The sequence below is a fragment of the Meriones unguiculatus genome, chromosome 9 (genome assembly GCF_030254825.1).
Source record: "Meriones unguiculatus strain TT.TT164.6M chromosome 9, Bangor_MerUng_6.1, whole genome shotgun sequence".
Taxonomy (NCBI): domain Eukaryota; kingdom Metazoa; phylum Chordata; class Mammalia; order Rodentia; family Muridae; genus Meriones; species Meriones unguiculatus.
The window spans coordinates 27,250,061-27,272,921 of NC_083357.1; the positions used below are offsets into that span (position 1 = coordinate 27,250,061).

The 22,861-nt window shown below is 43.3% G+C and overlaps 1 protein-coding gene across 2 annotated transcripts in view; it reads left to right on the forward strand.

Annotated features, from left to right (window-relative positions):
* The window catches only part of Ptprg (protein tyrosine phosphatase receptor type G), a 684,542-nt gene that overhangs the window by 545,764 nt on the left and 115,917 nt on the right, over positions 1-22,861 (forward strand). For both annotated transcript variants that reach the window (XM_060390946.1, XM_060390947.1), the window contains exon 7: positions 10,687-10,844. In XM_060390946.1, the coding sequence (XP_060246929.1) occupies positions 10,687-10,844 (158 nt within the window). The remainder of the gene's footprint in view (positions 1-10,686; positions 10,845-22,861) is intronic.

Here is a 22,861-nt window from a genome sequence, read left to right on the forward strand (position 1 = left end):
ATTAATTATTTTATTTTATTTTTTTAATTATACTTTATTTACTTTGTATCCCCCCTCTATTTCCCTCCCTCCTCCCCTCCCAATCCCTTCCTTCCTCCCCCTTCTCCATACACTCCCCTCCCCAAGTCCACTGGTAGGGGAGGGTTTCTTTTTCTTCCTTCTGATCCTGGTCTGTCAGGTCTCATCAGGATTCTCTAACCAAGGACCATTCATGGAGATAACCTAGAACCCCTGTAAAGATGTAGCCTGTGGCAGCTCAGTCTGGAAGTGGGTATACCCTGGTAAGGGGAACAGGGACTGTCTCTGACATGAACTCAGTGGCTGGCTCTTTGATCACCTCTCCCTGAGGTGGGAGAAGCCTTGTCAGGCCACAAGGGAAGACAATGCAGCCAGTCCTGATAAGACCTGATAAGCTAGGGACACATGGAAGGGGAGGAGGACCTCCCCTATCAGTGGACTTAGAGAGGGGAACTGGAGGAGATGAGGGAAGGTAGAATTGGGAGGGAATGAGGGAAGGGGCTACATCTGGGATACAAAGTGAATAAACTGTAATTAATACAAAAATTAAAATTAAAAAAGATGTCACCAAAAGTCTTAATTTTTTCATGCTAGTTTCTAAAATAATACAAATAAATTTCTGGAGTCTGTATCTATAAAAGAACTGAAAAAAGGAAAAGAAAAGAAAAGAAAAACCTCCAGTGTCCCACTGGTCTCCCTTAGGTGACTTTTATACCTTTTTCCTGCCGTCCACATGTCACCATAAGATAGCAGAAGTACTGTCACCTCAGGGCCAAGAGCACAGGACTTGGCTGTGATTATTATTTCTCCCTTTGGCCAGATGGGCAGACAAGTCAGTTACTCTCAGTGGCTCAGTTTTCTCCATGGCATGAAAACTTGTTGATTTGCACATGGGGGCCTATTGATTGTCCTGCATCTACCTCTCCCTGGCTGTTGACTGCATGATGCTTGCTAGGGCCTATAAAACCTAAACGAAGCAAAGCCAGGCAGGGTGGGGATGCCTGGGATCCCAGCACTTGGTAGGCAGGAGGAGCACAAGGATAAGGATAGTCTGAGCTTAAAGAAACAAGGTAGAAAGGAAACAGTGAGGACATGGATGATAGAGGTGGCTTGCTGTAGCCAGTACTACATGGATGAAGGTGAGGAACCGGTGGAGAAAGGACGCAGCGGGTATGTCTTAGCTGTTTGACCGGTCCATGTACTGAACTCTGCCTTAGTGCTTTCTGGCATTGTTTTATCCCTGCAGTTGCTCAGGAGATGACAATGCTGCTACAGATAGGAAAGCTGAGGCCTCATGGGGATTAGCTGAGCTGTCCTGGCTCCTATAGGGGAGCACTGAGTTGAGCCCTGGTGTACTGGATTCCATGGTGCTTTTCTTCTCTTTCTTTCATTCTATCTCTCATTCTTTTTCCGTTTTTCTGTGACAGGGTCTCACTTTGGAATCTCAGCTGGCCTTAAACTCACAGAGATCTGCCCACTCTGCCTCTGGAGTGCTGGGGTTAAAGGCATATGTCACTGTCCAGTATGAGATGCTTTTTCTTTTTTGTCTTTTTTTGTGAATTGCCTCACTGACTTGGTCAGAAGGGGCTACTAGAATCTATCACCACGTCAGTTATGGTCTCCAGGGCCTTACAGGTAGAAAGATGAGCCACGGAAACTGCTTGGGATAGTCATACATTTTATCATTACATAACTCCTGTAATTGAAGTGGCACGTCCATTTCTCTAAATGTGATCATCATGTAATTTCTCTTTGGAAAGGTTGATGTTAATATGTTTTATTTGAACATCAACTTTAGATAAAAATGACAACTGGAGCCATTAACATGGTCAAGGAGACTGGGTGGCTTTCCTTTAGAGTTGTGTGACAATGTCATTGTCCTGGGCCTTTCTGTGTATTTGTATTTGGTGAGCTGGGTTTTTCAGGTAGGTTCTCCACCCTGCAAGCCAATCTCCCTCAGGTGCTACAACCATACCTGCTCTTTATGTCATAGTTGAGGTTTCTGGGGTTTTCTCTAGAGTGCTCCTGTGAGGAAGACAGGAGTGATGTTGCCCCCTTCCTTCTTTTTTTGAGGTTCCCAGTCTTCTCTAGCAGTGTATGCCACCATGCTTGGTAAATCCCTCAGTTCTTAATGGCTTCACTGGCCTCTTCTATACATTGACTATTCAGCATATTTTATAAAGAGCCATCTTTGTCCCTATGTAACCAAAGCATTGCAAATATTAAGTTATTAACACTCTGAAAAATGCAATCAATCAGATGATTATCATCTAATGTTTTAATGATCACATTTTTAATCCAATTATGCATGTTTGAATCTTTCAAATTTTCTTTAATTAAAAATTGCCTCTTGGCACTGCTATCAGAAAGAAGAAATTGAACAGAATGAGCCAGATATAATTTAGTGTTGAGAAGAAGCTGCGAGGATAACTGGGCTGGGTTGAGCTTAATGACTGACCATGACTTTAAGGCCCTCATACAAAATTTCCTAATTGATAAGAAAAATTTAATCATCTTCAAATATACTTCATTTGCATTCAAATAAGGTATTCCTTTTTCCAAACAAACCTCCCCTAACTGATTATTCATATTGTCGTTCAAAATGCTTAAAAAATGAAAGACAGAGTTGGGTGAAATGTAGACTATTTAATACAGTGTGTATTTAATATAAGAGTCATGCATTATTCATCTGTGCAATTTGAATAACTTTGAATTTAGCATCCCTGTTCCTCATCTTTTTCTTTGATGAACAATTAATTATTAAAATATAATATTGTCTGCATACAGCACCCGGGATCCTTGAAAGTGGAATGGGAGGCTCATTCCTTCTCAGTTCTTTCATCTAGTACTGCATAGTACCTGCTTATTATGGTATAATGGAATGAATGGTGGGACAAGTATAGTGTTTCATATGTTTTTCTCTACTGGTAAGTGGCTGTAATAAAAATGCTTCAAATTGAAGTTAACGATTGGGCTAGAAGTGGAGGAAGGGACGCAGTTCTGAGGTGGGTGTGGAGTCGCACAGTCCCTATAAAAATCACCACAGACAGGTTTCGTTGCGCAGCACTTTAGGCACTCTCAATGCGAGTGCTCTCCTGACCTCTTCATTAGGGCTAACTGGTCATTACTGCTCAGACTGCGAGATCAGGGTCCTCTCACTACCCTGTCTCAGAAACACAGCAGTCGCAGAGGTCGGTAGCTTGCCAGAGAAGCTGAGTTGTGCTTCTAGCCTGGGTGGCTTGGCCGCAGGAAGGCACGGCACCTCCTGATACATGTGTTCCTGAGACCCCCCTCATGAAGAGCTCCATTCTGAGCTGGGAAACATGCTCTTCCGTCTTCCCCATGCCTGTCGTCAGCAGTCTCACGCTTCTGTTCTGTTAGCTCAGCACCTGTGGCTGAGGCAGACCATGGACAGTACAAGAAGCTCTGCCATGCTAGTGGTCTCCAACTCAGGACACTGGGACAGAAGACTCTAAGTTCCAGACTATCCCGCATTACATACCAAAGCCATGTCTCAAAAACAACAACAACAGACAGAAAGTTAATTCTATTATGTATTGTTAACAAAATGAATGATGATGGCACCTAAAAACACATAGCATGTTTTCCCTGACCCTCTTGCAAGTCTGGCTGTGGCTTATCAGAGTGACATTTGCGTCACACTCTGTGGGACCCCTTCCCGAACTTTTGTTAAAATAAAGGCAGGTGTTTGACACCCCCCGCAAAAAAAAACAAAAAAGAGGTAGGCAAATTTTGGACAGGAAGCCCAGTCCTTTCCACTGCCAATTTTGGCACAGCCCCTGAGGTTTTACACTGCATCCCTAATTAGGCAAAATGTTATTTCCCCAATATGAGTTGCATTATTCTCATTAATGCAGACATATTTTGAAGGGTGTATGCAATTATTATTAAATTTAGAATGTCCTTAAAAAATCGTAGAAGTGATTCTGTTACATAAGTTTGAACATAATATCTTTGATTTTTATCTCTCAGCCTGCAAAACCTAAAATATTCACTGTCTGATGCTTTACAGAATGCTTGCTATCCTTGCTTAAAACCACAGCAAAGGCCAGCCTGGGAATCTACTGTGCTTCCCCTCAGCCATGGGCTGCCTTGAAATGAAGGCACTGTGGCAGGCCCCTTATAAAACATGCCTTCTTAATCATCATAGCAGCTGAAGGGTTTCATAATCACCATTTTACAGCTTAAGGAAATAGCCCAGAGAGGCTAAAGCTTTTGCCTAAAGTTTCACAGCCTTTAGGTAGCATTTTGTTCCAAAGCCCAGGCTAGAGGCTTGGTACAGCCTCTAGTAGTCAAGCTGAAAAAGAAAAGGTTCTAAGGGAGTTGTAGGTCCTGAAAGCACTGTGTTTCCTAGTGCTAGGGAAGAAATACTTGAGTCTCTGCTCTTTTCCAGCTTCTGACTCAAGATCTGTTATTTCTCTGTGGCCTTCATCTCCCCTATTTTAATGCTAACAAACTGGACCAAATCAGGGATTCTGAGAGTGACACTTGGACTCCAAATCAGCCCTGGACATAGGGGCTACATTCCTCTGTGTTAGAGTTGCTGGGCTCCTGGGTAGAATTTTTCTGGAAGAAATGATAGGTAGTCTTGCTCCCAAAGGCTCTACCTAGGGCAATCTCGAGCCTTCTCCATGGAAGGAGTGGTGGTGATGGAATGGAGAAACGGGATCCAGCTCCTGACTGTATCCACTGGCTCCGCCACAGAACTGATTACACTTCCTAGACGGTCAGCCAGCTCGGTCACAGCAGGGACCACACATGTAGCTCTCCATGCAAGAACTCAGAAATGCATGACTCTTCCTCCGGCTAAAGAAGTGTTCTCTTTTGATACTATGTCACCCCACCCGGTGGTGGGACAGGTTGACGAGTCATCTTTTCATGCTCATTAGAACCATCCCTCTTCTTGGAGTCTGGGGCAGTGTCAGCTGGCAGGGATTATCTTGTTCATCCTAATGGTATACACACAGCCTGCTCACCTGAATTCCTGACATTGGATCATTCCCCTCTCGGGAAACTGCAGGTTTTTCTGATGTTTCAGTTTGGAGCGCCTGATCTCATCACAGGCCAGTGCACTTAGAGTGATGCCAAGATCACCAACTGCTCAAGGGAGTCAGGAAAAGTGGCAATTTCGTTGCTCATGATGCTAAGCACTCTACACACCTTCTGGAGGTTCCAGGCTTGGTGTTGGCTATTACATGGCCCAGGAAACACAGAGGCAGCAAGCAAAGGCCAAAATAGTCTTTCTGCCAGCCCAACCAGTCCCCGTCAAGCACACTCTGATAGTGTCCTTATGATTTGGCCCCCTGGTAACCAGGTATAATTAAAGTCCATACTTGCCAGGGTCTAGAAAGACAAGTCTGAAAGTTCTTGCCTTTTGTTCAGCTGGGGTCACCTTTTGTTTATTTTTTATTACAAAACCGATGATTTAAAGACTTTTGCATTTATTAGGTAATCTTTCCTTTTTTTAAAAAAAAAAAAAGATAAATTTAAAACTTCCAAGAGAATGGGATTCTGTTGCTGAGCATCTGTAAGAGACCACTGTAGTTTGTGGTTAGCTTCTCTATACCTTGATTTATACATGGGACAAGCATGCGAACGTGCACCCTTCTGATTTGGGGAGATAACTCAATTAGGAGAGTGCTTGCTGTCCACACTTGAGAGCCTGAAAATGATCCCATAACTCATGTTTTTTTAAAAAAAAAATGTAGCTGGTGTTGATAGAGCATGCATGTAATCCACGAGCTGGGGTAACAAACATAGGTCTCCACCCCAGGGTTCACTGGCTAGCCAGTCTAGCTTAATTGTTGAGGTCTAGCCAGGAAGAGTTCTTATATGATGAAATAAGGTGAACATTGTCTGAGGTGTAACACTGAGGCTGACCTCAGGACACCCCATGCAGATATTTGCATAGGACCATGTACCCACACGTGCACGCACACACACACAGAGATAAATATACAAAATTGCATACTTTGTAGACCCATGTACTGCTAGGATTACGGTGTCCTGTCCCTTGGTTGACATTCTAGACTGTGGGACTGACACAGTGGAGTTATTTTACGTAGCGAGTAATTTAAAATTTGCAAAGCTCTTAAAGCAGGACCTTCTACATGTATTGAGTGCCATGAAAGTGTCTTGGCATGTGAAGAGGACATTCCCTAACATAGAGTGTAGCCTATAGTGCCGTGTTTGGAAAAACCATCTTTTCCAGAAGATATTACAGTGTTGGTGACTTTAGTACATTACTTTGTACTGTGGTCTTCGCAGTTTTCTGCAGGGTACCTAGACTTGTGAAGTATGGAGGTTTTACTGTACCTGTACAGGATATTCGGCATGAGTAGTGTAAAATGGTCAAACCATAGGAAGAATGTTGCTGCAGGCATATAGATGTAGCTAAATGGTTGCTCAAAGCCTTGAAGTACACCACTGATGTCTTGGGAGCTGTGGTGGACACTACTTAGGAACTGAGGCAAAGCATTAGCAGGACTTTGAGAGCTTTAAGGCATCTATCACTGCATTGCAGTGGTCTCTGTTTTAAATTCAGGTCTTCTCCGAAGATGCACGGAGAAAGCAGAACCTTGCCTATTTGGAAAGAAAGGCATATAATCTTCTAAGCCTGGAAGCAGGATAACAAGACTATTGCGTTCAGTCTAGAGAATGGCGTGTGTTTGTTGCTGTCTGATTTAGGGTCTTGTTGCTGTGAAAAGACATCATGACTGCAGCAACTCTTATAAAAGAAAGAAAACATTTAATCGGGGCTGGCTTACAGTTTCAGAGACAGTTCATTGTCATCACCACAGGAAGCATGGCAGAGTGCAGGCAGACAGGATGCTGGAGGAGGAGAGTTCTACATACTGATCCGCAGGCCGCAGCAGGAGGCTGAGTTCCACACTGGATGGAATTTGAGCATAGGAGACCTCAAAACCCACCCCTAGTGACATACTTCCTCCCACAAGGCCACATCCTATGGGCCAAGCACTCACACATGAGTCACTAGATAGATAGATAGATGGACAGACATACAAGATAGCTAGGTAGTTAGATATATAGGAGAGTAGATAGATAGGTACATAGATAACAGAACATTCTCAATTTGGGTACATGAAACACCTAACATAAACTGACTGAGGAAGTCACCAGCTCAAGTTCCATTAGCGAGGCTCTGGCAGAAAACAGTGTGGTCTCTTGTTTTTTAAAAAAATTGCTTTCAGGAGATATTACACTTTTACTCATTTTACAGTTTAGAGGAGTCCAAGGGAAAGAACAAAGAACAACAGAAAAGTATTATCAGATGAGGTGCTCAAAGCATCTAAGACACCAACTGGATAAGTTGACAGGCAGTGTGAGTTCCTACTTGAGCATCCTCTCCATGGGTGAGCTTCCTATGGCCAAACACCCCATGGCTAGACTTCCATCTTCTTTCTCCCATAGTAATGTAATAGGATAGGCAGTGATAACCTCTGTTGGAAATAGTTTCCTTTCTGGTTGTTCTCAAGGTCACATTGCTTTCCTTTGGGCTGTTTTTGTCCTCCATGTGACAGCCCATCTACAAACAAGAAGCCATAGAGAACACTTTATCAACATGTGATGAAGGGGATGACAACCCCACATTCAGAGCCAGCTTCTGAGTGAGCTTAAGCATCACTGAGCAATTTTCTAGTTGGCCTCTTTGCACCAACCAAAAACAACCTAAAGGAGAAAGAGTTCATTTGGCCTACACGATTAGATCATAATCCATCATTTCGGGAAGCCAAGGCACAAACCATGGAGGAATACTGCTACTGGACTGGGTCACTCTCTGCCTTAGCATGCTAGCTTTCTTACATATGCTGATATACCATATACACGTTGAGTATATCACAGACATGGCTATAGGTGAGTATGAGCCAGGTAATTCCTCTGTTGATATTCTTTCTTTCTGGGTGACTCTAGGTTGTACCAACTTAGCCATAAAAACTCATGTTGTGAGTTCTCAATAGAGGAATATCAAATGGCAGAGAAACACTTAAAGAAATGCTCGACATCCTTAGCCATCAGAGAGGTGCAAATCAAAACGACCCTGAGATTTCACCCTACAGCCATCAGAATGTCTAAGATCAAAAACTCAAGTGACAACATGTGCTGAAGAGGATGTGGAGAAAGGGGAACCCTCCTCCATTGCTGGTGGGAAAGAAAACATGTACAACCACTTTGGAAATCAATCTGGCTTTTTCTCAGAAAACTGGGAATAACACTACCTCAAGATCCAGCTATATATACCAGTCTTGGGCATGTACCTAAAAGATCCCCCACCATTCAATAAGGACATTTGCTCAACTATGTTCATAGTAGCTTTATTTCTAATAACCAGAATCTGGAAACAACCTAGATGTCCCCCAACAGAGGAATGGATACAGAAATTGTGGTACATTTACACAATGGGATACAACTCAGCAATTAAAAACAAGGAAATCATGAAATCTGCAGGCAAATTGTGGGAACTAGAAGAGATCATCCTGAGTGAGGTATCCCAGAAGCAGAAAGACATACATGGTATATGCTCACTTATAAGTGGATATTAGACATATAATATAGGATAAACATACTAAAATCTGTACACCTAAAGAAGCTAATCAAGAAGGAGGACCCTGGGTAAGATGCTCAATCCTTATTCAGAACTGCAAATGGATGGACATCAGAAGATGGAGAAAACAGGGAACAGGACAGGAGCCTACCACAGAGGAACTCTGAAAGACTACCCTGCAGGGTATCAAAGCAGAGGCTGAGACTCATAGCCAAACTTTGGGCAGAGTGCAGGGAATCTTATGAAAAAGGGGGAGATAGATAGACCTGGAGGGGACAGGAGCTCTACAAGAAGAGCAACAGAACCTAAAAATCTAGGCACAGGGGTATTTTCTGAGATTGATACTCCAACCAAGGACCATTCATGGAGATAACCTATAACTTTTGCATAGATGTAGCCCATGGCAGCTCTGTGTCCAAGTTCCCTAGTAAATGGAACAGGGACTTTCTCTGACATGAACTCAGTAGCTGGCTCTTTGATCGCCTCCCTATGAGGGGAGGGGGCACAGCCTTACCAGGCCACAGAGGAAGACAATACAGCCAGTCCTGATGAGACCTGATAGACAAGGGTCAGATAGAAGGAGAGGAGGACCTCCCCTATCAGTGGACTGGGACATGGACATGGGAGGAGAAGAGGTGGGTTGGGAGGGCCAAGGGAGGGGGCTACAGCCGGGACACAAAGTGAATAAACTGTAATTAATTTAAAAATAAATAAAATTTAAAAATAATTCCAAAAAAAAACCTCACATTGCGAAAGCAGGGCCCAGTTTTCTCTATTATACTGTCCCTGTGTATACCTCAGCAGGTTTGCACTGTGGTTCCCACTGTCTAAAATGTGACCCCACCTTCAGTTTTCACCTAATTCCTTCTAGGTCCTTTGGTTGGAGCTGGGTGGTTCCTGGTGTTCAGATGCCTCGCTGCTTTTCCTAGATTAGCTTCCTAGAAGCTGTGTTACCACAGACAGATGCCAACTTGCAGCACGCCCTGCTTTCCACATAGAGCTATTGTCATGGTCGTTGTCTGTGCTGAAATACCGTTGCTCTTTGAGTAAGGATGCTCTCTCTCCCTCCTTTTTCTCTTCCCTTCCTTCTTTTCTTTCTTCCCAACCTCTTTCCAGAGCCAACATTTTCAAAGGCACAGGCAGGCCCTGTCTAGCTTTCTCTTGGAACTGGATAGGCCTTGAATAATGCTACTTTTGTCATTATTGTGACGAAATATCTGACTTCCCAAGGAGAAAGTGTTTACTGCAGCTCACAATTTGAGGGTACAGTCCATTAGGTTAGAGAAGGTAATACAGTGGGAGCTGCTAGCAGCTGAGCAATTGGGCTCCTGAGATCGCTTGCTCATGTCTTCTCTCTAGATGGAAGACTAGAAAAGAGGGATTGGAGAGATGCCAACACTCAGCTGGTTTTCTTAATTTTCCCCTTTTGTTATTCAGCCCTGAACTCCAGCCCACATCATGGGGCCACCAACCCACATTCTGGTAGGTCGGCTTTTCCCTGCCCTAGCCTCTCCGGAAGCAACCTCAGAGACACACCCGAAGGTGTGCTGCAGGTGTCTCTTAAGCCAGTCAGGTTGGCTGTGGAAACTAACCAGCAAGCCTCCCCTGAAGTCATAATGAAGAGTGTGGCTTATTTTCAAAATAATGATCATATTAGCCCGTGGTTTTATGAAGTTTCTTGTTTATTTGTTTATCTGTTTGTTAGAGCAATTGTCTCATTTTGTTTCAAGTTTTCTCTACGGGTTATCAGGTGCTAGATAGAGAAGGCCTCTGTGGTAAATCAAGCCAGACCGGGAGGATTTTTTTTATAAACAGGACTTGTCAGTCTTTACTATGCCAGAAAGTTTCAGTTCCTGGGAAGTGGGCAAGGATTGCCCTGCTGAAACTTGCTGGTTGGGAGCCTTGTCTGCTGAAATTCCTCCTTCATGTGTCTCTTCACCACAACCTGGACTTGCCCTGTTTTCTGAGGCCCTCCTGCCACCAGATGGCAGCGTGTCTGAGAGAACCAGACTGGGGTTTGGGCAGTGTGCCCGAGGCGTGATGTGACATAATATGGTGGTCTTCTCATCTCTCTCTCCAAACAGAGAAGGAGACTTTCCTGGATCCCTTTGTCCTCCGCGACCTCCTGCCTGCATCTCTGGGGAGCTACTACCGGTATACAGGCTCCCTGACTACTCCGCCATGTAGTGAAATCGTGGAGTGGATTGTCTTCCGGAGGCCGGTTCCTATTTCCTACCACCAGGTAAGCAGTCTGCCTACTCCCATTTGTGGTTTTCATCTTGCCTGGGTTTTTCTTGAATATTTACTATGACTAGTATGGGGGTTTGTTTAATTCTATGCTTTTTTTTCTCATTAATTAATTTATTCGCTTTACATCTTTATTGAAGCCAGGGCCCTCTTCTTTTCTTCCAGTCCCACCCTCCCACCCTTTTACCCCACACTTCCACCCTCTTCCCCCACACTCCCTTCCCCTTCTCAGTAAAGGGGATCACCCCATGCCAACCCACCCCAACACATCAAGATCCATCAGGGCTAAACATATTCTTTCTACTGAGGTCAGGCAAGGCAGCCCAGCTAAGAGAAAATGTTCTAAAAGCAGTAACAGAGTCTGTGTCAGAGACAGCCCCTGCTCCAATTGCTAGGGGACCCACAAGAAGACCACACTGTCCATCAGCTACATATGTGTAGGGGGCCTAGGTCCAGTCCATGCATGCTCTTCGGCTGGTGATTCAGTCTCTGTGAATCCCATTGACCTAGTTTAGTTGACTCTGTATGTCTTCCTGTGGAGTTCTTGTCCCATTACAGTTCCTCTATCCTTCTCCCAAGTTTTCCACATGATTCCCCAAGCTCCACCTACTGTTTGGTCATGCGTCTCAGCCTCTGTTTCCATCCTCTGCTGTGTGGAGCCTCTCAGAGGACAGTTATGGTAGGCTCCTATCTGCAAGCATAGCAGCTTATCATTAATAGTGTCAGGGGTTGGCTCTCTCCCATGCAGTGGGTCTCAGGTTGGGTCCATCATTGCTTGGCCATTTTCTCAGTCTCTGCTCCATCTTTACCCCAACACATCTTGTAGGCAGGGTAAGTTTGGGGTAGAATGTTTTGTGGGATGGGTTGGTGTCCCCTCAATCCACTGCAAGTCAATTCTCTGCTTTGTTTTTTTTATATTGATTTCTATAGTCTATCCAACATATAGTTTTAAAGCCAAGAATAGTAGAATATAAAATTCCATTTCTCAATGTTATCTTCTGGGCATTGACATAGCCAATGCAATCAGGATCCCATAGCAGCCATGTCTTCAAGCAGTGTGCCAGCGTAGACTAGGCCTGTCAGCAGTCAGTCATAGAACCAGGAGAGGTTTACAGGGCCCTCCACACCTCTACTGAAGTACTGGTTGCTGCTGGATTCTGGAGAAGGGCATTGTATTCAGCTGTGTACCCACAAAGGAGCCCACCAGACTCAATGGACAGTTCCAAACCTGTGGTCGCACAGGTAGTACTGGTTAAACTCAGTGGCTCTTAAGTAAGTAGGTAGAAAAATATGAATGTGGGAAGGGAACCTGAAGGGATGTAAATCATAGTAGAGAGGACGCAGGGCTACAATACTCAGAATCCACATTGTACCTATATGAAACTGTCAGAGAACAAATTCTGTAAAAGTGGTATGAACAATAAGTGTTAGACCTGAAGAATATATTTCAGATGAAGGTTAACTAGCTGAGTGCAGACATGAAATGAGGTATTGTTTGGGATTTGGTCTTGAGGAAATAATAGTTAGTCCGCAGTAGTAGCTTGTATCAGATGCATGTGTGTTATTCCTGCATAGTTTTCATTCATTGTCTTGGAAGGATGGTATTATTTACACCCTTATTTTATGGTGGACATAAAGAGACATTTGAGGATAAGTGACTTCCAAGATCACATAGCTGGTGACGAAACCACGATGTCTATTCTTAGGATCATACTCTCTGAGTCTTCAGCCTACAGCAGTTGAGAAAATAGATCCTTACACATGAATGGGACAAAATGAATCACTGACTGAGTTCTCTGGCCCTCACTTTTTCCGCACTGTCAGAATGTCTAAACAGATCAGCCTAAAGGAGGAAAGTTTTATTTGTGCTCAGTTTTGGTCTGTGATTGGCCAGATGCACTCCTCTGGTCCTGGGAAACTCCTTACCTCATCATAATCAGAAAGCAAGAGATGGCAAGAGCAAGTGGGAACAGGGCATCAAAGGTGCATCGCTGTGACTTCGCCTGTGGCTTAAGCCTTTGGAGAAGTTGGTGTCTACATTACCCTATCACCCGTTTCTCAGTAGGGCCACCACCTAGGACATGGTACATGCGAGCCTTCCGGGGACCCTGAACATCTAAGGCAACCAAGCTGCTTCTGAATGGCTCCTTACATGTGTCAATTGTAGCAGTGATGCAAAAGCATTGAGAGATGGTGGTGCCCTGCTGTGGCACAAAACAGGGCCTCAGAGTGTGGAGAGAAACATTGGATACCAGGGGCTACACACAGTTGTCATCATCTGATCCCAAACCATGTGTTTCTGACCCACTGCTGCACTGTTTTCTCCTGGTTTTGATCTGAGATGATCTCCCTGGAAGGTGGGATTCAGGCCAAACAGTTAATCACAGGGAGAAGCTGGTGAAACGAGACAGGGGGTTGGCATACTGGCTGAGGAAAGGGAGCCACCAGTGGAGTTAAGGCCCCTAGACCACCTCATAAGCATTGACAGAATGAAGAGGGGACTTTTTGGAAAGTGCATGCTCTTGGTCAAAAGTTCAACCCACAGCCACTTAACATAGTTAAGCGGGGAAAGCAGCTTGCAGCCACGCCTAATGATGTGAGTTCAATCCCCAGGGTCTACGTGATGAAAGGAGAGAACCAACTCCCACACATTGTTCTCTGACTTCCACGTGTGGGCCTTCCAAAATAAATACGTACATTTATTTATTTATTTCTTAAATTAAGACTCCACCTTCAACTGGAATCACCGTAAGGTCCTTATGTGTGGTGCCGGGAACAATGGATAGGATAGAAGGAGGTGGTGGTGTGGAGCTACTAACTGGGACTATCTGAAATGAAGGGCTCCTGTGAGACCCTCTTATTCACATGGCCCCTTTCCTACACAGCCAAACTTCCGGTTGTGGTAAGCAGTGAGACAGAGGGAAGCAGAAAATTCTAGAGTGATGTGATATTACCAGTTCTTCACTAAGAACACAGGTAGTAAGGTTTTTTTTATCTTAGGGGATGGTCCAGAGATTTTCCTAAAGCAAGACAGAGGGTAGAGAAAAGGGTGTGGAGGAAGGGCCAGATGGCACTCTGCTTAGGCATATTTATTTATTTATTTATTTATTTATTTATTTATTTATTGCTATAACAAACAGAAATGAACACTTCAGTATGTCCAAGCAGTGTATTTGGAGAAGCAATAGTCAGTGTGAGGTGACGCTCTGTGAGCCTTCCTACACAAAACTGACTTCTAACTAGACGGTGAAACCTGGGGTTCCATCTGTCTTGCCTCCAGAGCTCTCATCAGTCAAGGAGCTTCTGGCATGGCTTTAGGACTGATCCTGTACTTTGGCAGAACTCGACCCCCTCCTTGTTTGGTCTTGGTTCCATAGCCCACTCTGGTTATACTAGTCCTGGTTGACCCTTAAGGTTAAACCAGCAATAGCTGGCTAAAGTCAAATCTTCCATCAAGAAAGGTTTCCTGAAGATGTTTCTGAAAAGAACTCAGCCAGCCAAAGTCTGCCCTTGAGTCCCATGACCATCTTTAAATAAGTCAGAGAAGGTGCTGGGTAGTGTCCCAAAGTGTTCAATGTTGACCTTTCTCGGGTCACATGGAGCAGGAGCTGTGTAAGGAGATGGGACAGGACAACCCTTTATCCTCCAGGCGAAGGTAGGTGGCGTGATGCAAGGCTGACCTCTGTTTTTCTGCCATTAGCAACCATTTTTCTTTGAAGATGTTTTTCTTCTGAATTCGTACTATGACAGAAAAGGAAGGACTAGCAATTTGGTTCCTGAACGGGATCTGCCAGCTGTGAGGAGAAAATGAAATAGAGATGAGTTTTCTTCCTAATTATGAAGCCAACATTGTTTTGTTTTTAAAGAAATCAGTCCAAATATTTATTTCTCTAGGGTTGAGGAAAGAGTCTAGTTGATTTTTAAAGGGTTCTTTTTGTTACTTAAGATAAATGCTTCTGTCTTCAAATATTTAAATGCTTGAGCTATTTAAGCATTTGCTCACTCTTTTGGGTAGGGTTTCTAGTGTAGTGGGAGGTGTCAATTGGCCAGCTCAAGGGTCTGAACACCATCAACATATACCAAGTTGTTTTGGCAGCTAAAAATACCAGATAGGTTCAAACAAAACACACACTTTTGGGGGAGTGGACGTCTGCAGAAGTGTTTGTGAATCTGAAGCATTTTGACATTTGGAAACTGGTGCTTTTAGAAGGTGTTTTGTTCACGTCTTTGTGCTTGTCAGAGCCTAGAACAAGGATGTGCAAGGAGAAGAATGCAGGTGTTTGCTTTGCCTTCCCTGGAAGAGACGGTATTACAAAGAAACAAAGAAGAGAGAAATTGTACTTGATTTCCGATTTAATACCTATTGCCTGCAGATAAGGCTACACTTTTATCAGACCCTTCACCCTGCATCCCTCCCAGGGGAGGAAAGCAGCTCCTTGTCCCTGTGGCTGCACTGGCTCCTTGCTGGCTAGCTCTGCGGAAGACACAGCTGCCTCTTCCACCCCCCATCCCCAGAATGGAAAGTGTCAGCCATCCAAGTGTTCTTGCTTCGAAGCTTCCTACTCTGTCACTGACACTGTTCTTTCTGAAGCTAGCACAAAACACTCATTTCAGGGAGCCAGGGGCCAATTTGGAAATGCCAAGTAGTTAGGAATTCTGTATCAGAAAGGAAAGAGCATAGGAACAATTCCCTAAGTTTCCCCTTATTTTCTCTGTGATTCTCCATGGGCATTCTAACCAGATCTTCGCCAATGAACTCAGTAGATCCTAATATGGTGTTTTCTGATGTAGTGTAGATACCTAGGTTGCCCAGTAGTCAGTGTGGTTTATGTGACCACACTATTCATCCATTGCAAATACCAGGCAAAATCATGGCACTGGAAAGAAATGTGATTCAACAGTAAATACTCTTTCTCCATAACTCTCAGGACCAAAGTTTGGATCCCTAGATACCCATAAAAATGCTAGATGCAGTGGCCTGCTTGTAATTACCAACCTTGGAAGGCTGAAACAGGAGGTCTCCAGAGCAATCTGGTTCTCAACATAGCCATCCTGGGGAACATGGAGTTTGATTGAGAGAAATTGCCCTGATGAATAAGGCGGAAAAGAAATGGGGAATGATTGATCTCTGACATCAACCTCAGGCTTCCAAGTGTGTGTGTGTGCATGTTATACACACAAGGGGGGATAAGTGAGGGAGACAAAACGGGAAATAAAATGATGGCATCTGCTTTTCATCCAAACCAAATAATGACATTGTAGTCTGGATCTGGGAGTTTGAAGGACTAGGCTTAGTGCTTGGAGTCAGCTGTCTTTCTTTAAGCTTTCATACATGTATAGATTGTATGTTGAGCACTTTTCTCTCATGCTAAGTCCAGAAGACATATTCTTGAGCCTAATTCTTGAGCTAGAATTCACTTCATTCTACAGCAGAGTTTACAAGAGATGTTTCTTTGCCCATTGTCACCACCGGACTGGCTCCTCCTGTAGGTTAAAATGATGGCATTGCCTATGGTTTTCTCCAGCATGATTTTGTTTTAATAGCTAAATTTTACGTGGGTAGGTATTCTGCATACACGTATGTCTTTGTGCTACATGAGCAAGATTTCTGGTACCTAAGAAAGCCAGAAGATGGCATTGAATCCCCCGGAACTGGAGTAACAGACTGAGCCACAGTGTGGGTGCTTGGAGTTACACCCAGGCCTTCTGCAAAAGCAGAGCATTCTTAACCACTGAGCCATCTCACCCACCACGAGTGTAACTTTTGGGTATGGTCTCTACTTTGCAGTAATATACAGATTTATGCAAAAAATCATAGTATGTCGTAATTAGTCTGCATCGATGTTTGTTTTTTGCTGTTGTTTTTTATCGGTGAGATAGGATGGAAAGGAAAGGTTTATCTGCCTTGCCCTTTTTTGATTGCTGTTCTATCTGTCAGAATGAATAGACTGTGTCTTTGGATTTAAGAGCTTGTGCTTTTGAGGCAAACTGCCTTCACACTGAGTTCTGTTCCTAGCTCCATTTCTCAGATAAATTTCTCTACTTTGTACCCCTGTTTTCCTCTCTCTAAGAAGGTGAAGATAAAAACATAATAAAGGTAAAGTGTCCAGACCTGTGCTTGACAGGAGAGGAAGCAGATTGAGCATAGTTAATGACCTTCCTGTCTTGTTTATTAATTGATCTCATACACAAAGGACAGCCCAGCCCCATAGAAGTAAAGCAAGCCATGTATCTTGTTTAAATTCTATAGTGGACACATTAAAAAATACAAATAAAAACGGAAAATTAATTTTAACATAGAGTTTAACCTAGTAATATAAAATACTATTCCAGAGTGTGTTGGCCAAGGGAAGAGCATTTGTAGCTCCTGGCTGCTGTGGTGAGGAAACAGGACAACCAGTGTGTGAGCTAAGCAGGAGGGTCCTTTCTAACACCACATGGTGTGCAGTGCCTGTGCAGAAAGAGAAGTTCTAAACTGTGGGATGAAGATTCCATCATTAATCCAAAAGACAGTGCTTTCCTTGTTAATTATCTGAAGGCGTTTTCTTTATGTAGAAGGCCTTTCTATAATTGCTTTGCTGTAAGTGTCCGAGCCGCAGGCGGGACACGGCCTTGCATGTAGCTAGCGAGTCTCAGATTTCGTTTTATGCAGCTGTGGTTCAGAAGTACAACCTGAGACACTCAGGGCTATTGGGCATTTAATATTCCATTGTCACTGTCTGTTCTACAGTGATGCAACAAACGGCTCGCCCTGGTCTCCCTGAAAGGTACAGGAAAACTGAAGTGTTCCCAGGATATTAGATGAAACCTGTTCATTCCTAATGCTGTTCCCTGGGATTTGGCTCTGTTAAACCATGGACTCTGGTTGTTTTGAATTGCTTTTGTATACCTGCCCCTTAAAATACTTCTCATATTAGTGTTTAATGGCTGCTAATTTTATTACTTTCTATTTTCACTAATCTCAGCCTCAGTGGACCACTGCCTCCCCCCCACATCTTCTGGACCAAGAGCCCTGGCTGCACACACATGGAATGAATAGATTTCTACTTTCCTTTGATTCAAACTGACAGATTAAAAACTAATTATTCTCTGAAATACTTTTATAATAAAAACGAAGTTGAAATGATTTATATACACTTCCAGCCAACACATTTGCGATTCAAGGTTAAAATTGTTCTTGTAACAGCACCAGTTAAAATGCAATTACAGCTCCCCAAGCAGGGATAAAAGAAAGAAGTATTTTACACACTCACTTCAAAAGTTAAAAAGTCAATTTGATATTATAGAAATAAAAACTTTCATTTATTTTTACTAAATGATAAAGGCTTCATTACTTACCTTAAAGTTAAGATAAATCCAAATGTGTTCATCACTTCCTTCCAGAAAAGGCTCAGGTGAATGGAAGTGAGGGCTCTGAGACATGGAAAGCATTTTTCCCTTTTGGCCACCATCTTGTTCATGCCATCCAGTTGGCCATAGGTGGTCTTTTTTTCAGAACATACAAGAGGACAAGTAGGTGCTATTGGGTACCCTGCCTTGGTTGGCCTTGGACTTAGCCAGAGACTTATTCTTACTACATTGGGTTCCTCCACTACTGGCTTTCATTCACTGAGTCATGCCGTGGGCCTATTGACATGATGTGGTTGAGAGAAAATGAGTCCCACAGACTTTGGTTTCCAGTTCTCACTTCACCGTTTGTGACTTTAGACAAGTTATGTAACGTCTCAGTAACACACAACTACTAATGGTAACAACCCTACAGAGCCTCTCTGCTGACTAATAACAAAGTATGTCCTACTTTTTGTATGGTGCTTTGCGGTTTGTGAGAGCTTAGTAAGTCTTAGCTGCTGGTGTCAGTGTTTGTCTCAGTTACCGTTCTACTGTAACAAAGAGACACCATGACCAAGGCAACTTATAGGTTTTGAAAAACCATTTAATTGGTGGCTTGCTTACAGTTTCCCAGACTTAGTCCGTGATCATCATGGCAGGAGGCATGGCAGCAGGCAGACAGGCATGATGCTGAAGTGTTAGCTGAGGGCTTTCGTCTTCTTCACTAGCCTGAGGCAGAGAGAGACACTGAGTCATGCTGTGGGCCTGTTGAATGTGACGTGATGTGGTTGAGAGAAACTGATGTTGGCAACTGAAGCCTCAAAGTCCCCCTCAAATGATGCAACTCCTCTAACAAGATCACACCTTCTAACCCTTCTCAAGTAGTCTACCAACTGGGAACCAAACATTCAAACATGAGCTTATGGGACCATTCTTATTCAAATCACCACAATATTATAGTAATATATTATTGCTATTATTTTTAACCTAAAAGTAAGTTTGAAAACAATGTTTTTAGATTTTAGTAAACTACTTAGTATAAAGTAAGTTAGATATAATAAGTAATAAAGAATGAGAAAAGAACAGATGTGCCATGTTTCATTGCTGTAATCATAGACTAGTCTCCAGTAGCTACAGTCCTCATAAAGTGAAGATGATTGTAATAATACTTACTGAACATTTTTCCTTGGTCAGAAGCTATTCCAAACACTTTATACATAGAAACACATTAGATCGTTAGAAAAGCCACACGAGGTAGGTAGCATTGTCATCTCTGTTGGACTGTAAGGACTCAGGAGTACAGAATGCTCAGAGCAGGAAGACAGCTCATTCGGTGGAATGCTTGAAAGATGAGGACTTGAGACTGGATCCCACAGTAACCTCTCAAGAAGCCAGATACAGCAGCACAGGCCTGCAGTCCCAGTCCTGGGCAGGCAGAGACGGGATCGCTGAGCACTGCCTGCCAGCCAGGCTATCAGAATTGGTGGCCTCCATGTTTTAGAGATGCTGCCTCAAAAAAGAAAGTAGAGGGTGATCCAAGAAGGTTCCCAGTCTCTACATTTGCCTGCATGCAGACAGACATGCATGCATATACAATTATATATACGTATAATACACATACAAAAGGAAGCATAAGTAACATAGCCATGACCTTTGTCAAGTAGGCTCTGAAAACAGAAGTTTGGGCTCAAGCATTAAGAGTGGGAACTCTGAAGATGGAAAATAAGGCACAGGCCAGATCACCGGCACCCCCCCACCTCAATTAAGAGTGGGAGATTGAGGTGTAAGGAACCAGAGATGCAGCATGATCCAGTGCACAACTGTTTTATTGACCATTTAGTTTTAGTAGATGTGTGAAGTGTTTTGCCTGCATATGTGTATTTGTACTGCACGCATGCCTGGTGCTCATGGAGGCCAGAAGAAGGTGTGGGTCTTATTGTAAATGGTTGTAAGCTTGCGTGTGGGTGCTGAGATCCCAACCTGGTCTTCTGAAAGGGTAGAAAGTGGCATATCTGCTGAGTCATCTCTGTAGAGCCCCAGTGTACAATTCAAAAGGATCGCCATGGCACTTCTAACCAGATCTGGAAGGTTCCAGAAATGTTGATGTTTCAATCATCAAATGTGTGCTGGTCAGAGGCCCAGAGAGGCCTGTCTGTGTGGTCAGCCCTGTGGCTCTGGTGTTACAGAGACTGTCATGTCATACAGCTCCTTCTCCTCTGGGCTTTTGGCTTTCCCTGGGCTACCTAAAATATATGTGGAGGATGGGTCAGAAGAGTTCTGGGCCAGGTGATTTATTTCTGTCCTGGCCAAGTGAAGCATGCAGACTTTTTCTCCATCCAAGAATTAGGGAGGTTTCCACTGTGTCACCAACTGTGGCCATTACCAAAAGGGTGGGCCACTGGCAATTTCCATTCCTTTTAGAGGAATGACAGCAGTTAGTGAATGCTGCCAACCTACCTGAAGGCATTTGATAAGCCTGCTAAGGCTGTCCTCTTGCATGAACCCTTTTGTGTGACTGTCAAGCGAAGCTATGATCCAGTTGACAATATAATATCATTCAGGTCATCAGTTCACTCAAAGCCATCACATCCTTCCTTCAAAGTCTGCCAGGCGAGTTGAGTTAATGACAGGGAGGCATCTTGAGCTTTTAAGCCGTAGCATGTCATTAAGCTGTAAGAGCAATTTCAACGGAGGCACTTTCGTATTTAATTCACAACCTGCCTCTTTTTACAGTTATGCGACTAATTCTTTCCTGAGGGTTGAGAAGAAAACTTTTTAGAACTAAGTGCTAGCCAAAAAGGAAGACATTCTAGAGAATAAGCAAGGCGTGGTGCGGTGCCGCTGAAAGTATTTTAACTTCTTCTTTTTTGGCTTCTCAAAGCTTAATGTTTTTCCGGACAGACTACTGTCTCTCCCAGACTTCCTGTCTGACTTGTATATGAGAGCCCAGTCCATGATTTTTTTTAAAAAAAAAAAAAAACAAACCACCCAGAATGTGAAGAGACCGACCCTTTATTCAACTCTTATCTCTCTGGCTTTAATTTAAGCTGTGTTCCTTTTATTTGACCTTCTCTGGACATGGAGAGGAGCTGGTTAGCATCTTCTGCATCTAAGGGTCTTTATTGAAACTGTGCCTCACTCAGTCTTCCAGGCTGAACAATTCTACTTCCTATGGTTTTTTCCTCCCAGGGTTTATTCACCAATATTTCCACCATTTGGATTAGTCTTTAGTTGGATTGTCTCCATAGGGTCTTTGTTAATTCTTTTTATAAAATTTTAGGAAGTCATTTCCTCTGAGAAAATCAGAAATGTGTGTGTGTGTGTGTGCGCGCATATTTGTGTATGTGTGTGTACCTCATTTTGGTCATCCTGTCAAGCTAGTGGCATCATTGGACTGGGGTTTTTTTGAGGCCCTTTAATTGTTTACACCTTAGTGGCTCACATCTGCACACAATAGCGTGGATGTTTTCACTTGGCTGAAATCTTTCTAGGAATGCCTAGATGCCACTTTCTCATGCAATGGAAGGAAGCCTCTAGTTCCTCAGCAGCTGGTCATTTTCTGAGTGGTTCACTGAGTTAAGAGTGTTAGGGCCAGGCTTGCAGATGACCCCCAACTCAGAGTTTACAAAAACCTGGGTAGCATTAATAATATTTATTTATTTATTAAACGAGTGTGGGTGTTTTGCTCGCATGTGTCAGCATAGCATGTGCACACAGGACCTGCAGAGTTCAGATCCCCTGAAACTGGAATTACATGTAGCTGTTAGCTGACGTGTGGGTACTAGGAATTGAACCAAACGACAGAGCCCATAATAATTAAAAAAAAAAAAAAAAACTTTATATACTAGTATTGATGGCCAGCCACATGGCTCTCTGAACCTGCAACAGCTTCTAGCGCTCTGCTTATCTTTTCTTTCTTTAGTGACAGGATTATCTTTGTAGTCTGATGAGAGCAGTTGTGACAGCCAGTCAATGCTCTATCCTTCCACACAGAAGAGTGACCTTTCTTAATGATAAAATGCTGAGGGCTACAAAGACGCCCTCTTGATGGTCAGGATATGATTGTGGGATGCTGATTTTTTATTCCCTTTGCTTTTGTTAAAAAGTTCCATCAGTGTTCTTGTGGAAGATGTTTCTTCATAGTGATCATGACAAGACCCGATATTTGTTAAACTCTTGTTGTGTTCTGGATGAACCATATAGATTCCATCTTTTCAGGAACCCTAGAAAATAGATCATATATTTATAGGCATGTCACTGATAAGGAAGCTTGAGTTTTTAGAGAGCTTGAGTCATTCGTCTGTGACTAGCCATCTGGTAAATTTAGAACTGGGCAATTGAACTTAGCCACACGTTTAGCCTTGGACATCTTCATGACTTGGCTGAAATTGTAGAATGTCTACAGAATCTGTTAATAAGAATTAAATTACTATTTCTTAAGCTATTGGTGTATATTTTGGGGTGTTCTGTTATCAATCCTGTTGATTTACCTTGTCAAGTAAACACTATTATGATTACCACCATTTTATAAAGGAGAATGGAGGCTCAGAGCTGTGAAGCAACTTGCTTGAAGTCACGGGCAGTGTGCCCAGGACCTGTAGTGTATACCTAGGCAGATTATAGCCAGGACTCACCATAAGTCTGTGATCTCTCCCACAGTACTAGAGGGGTTGCTGGAGAAAT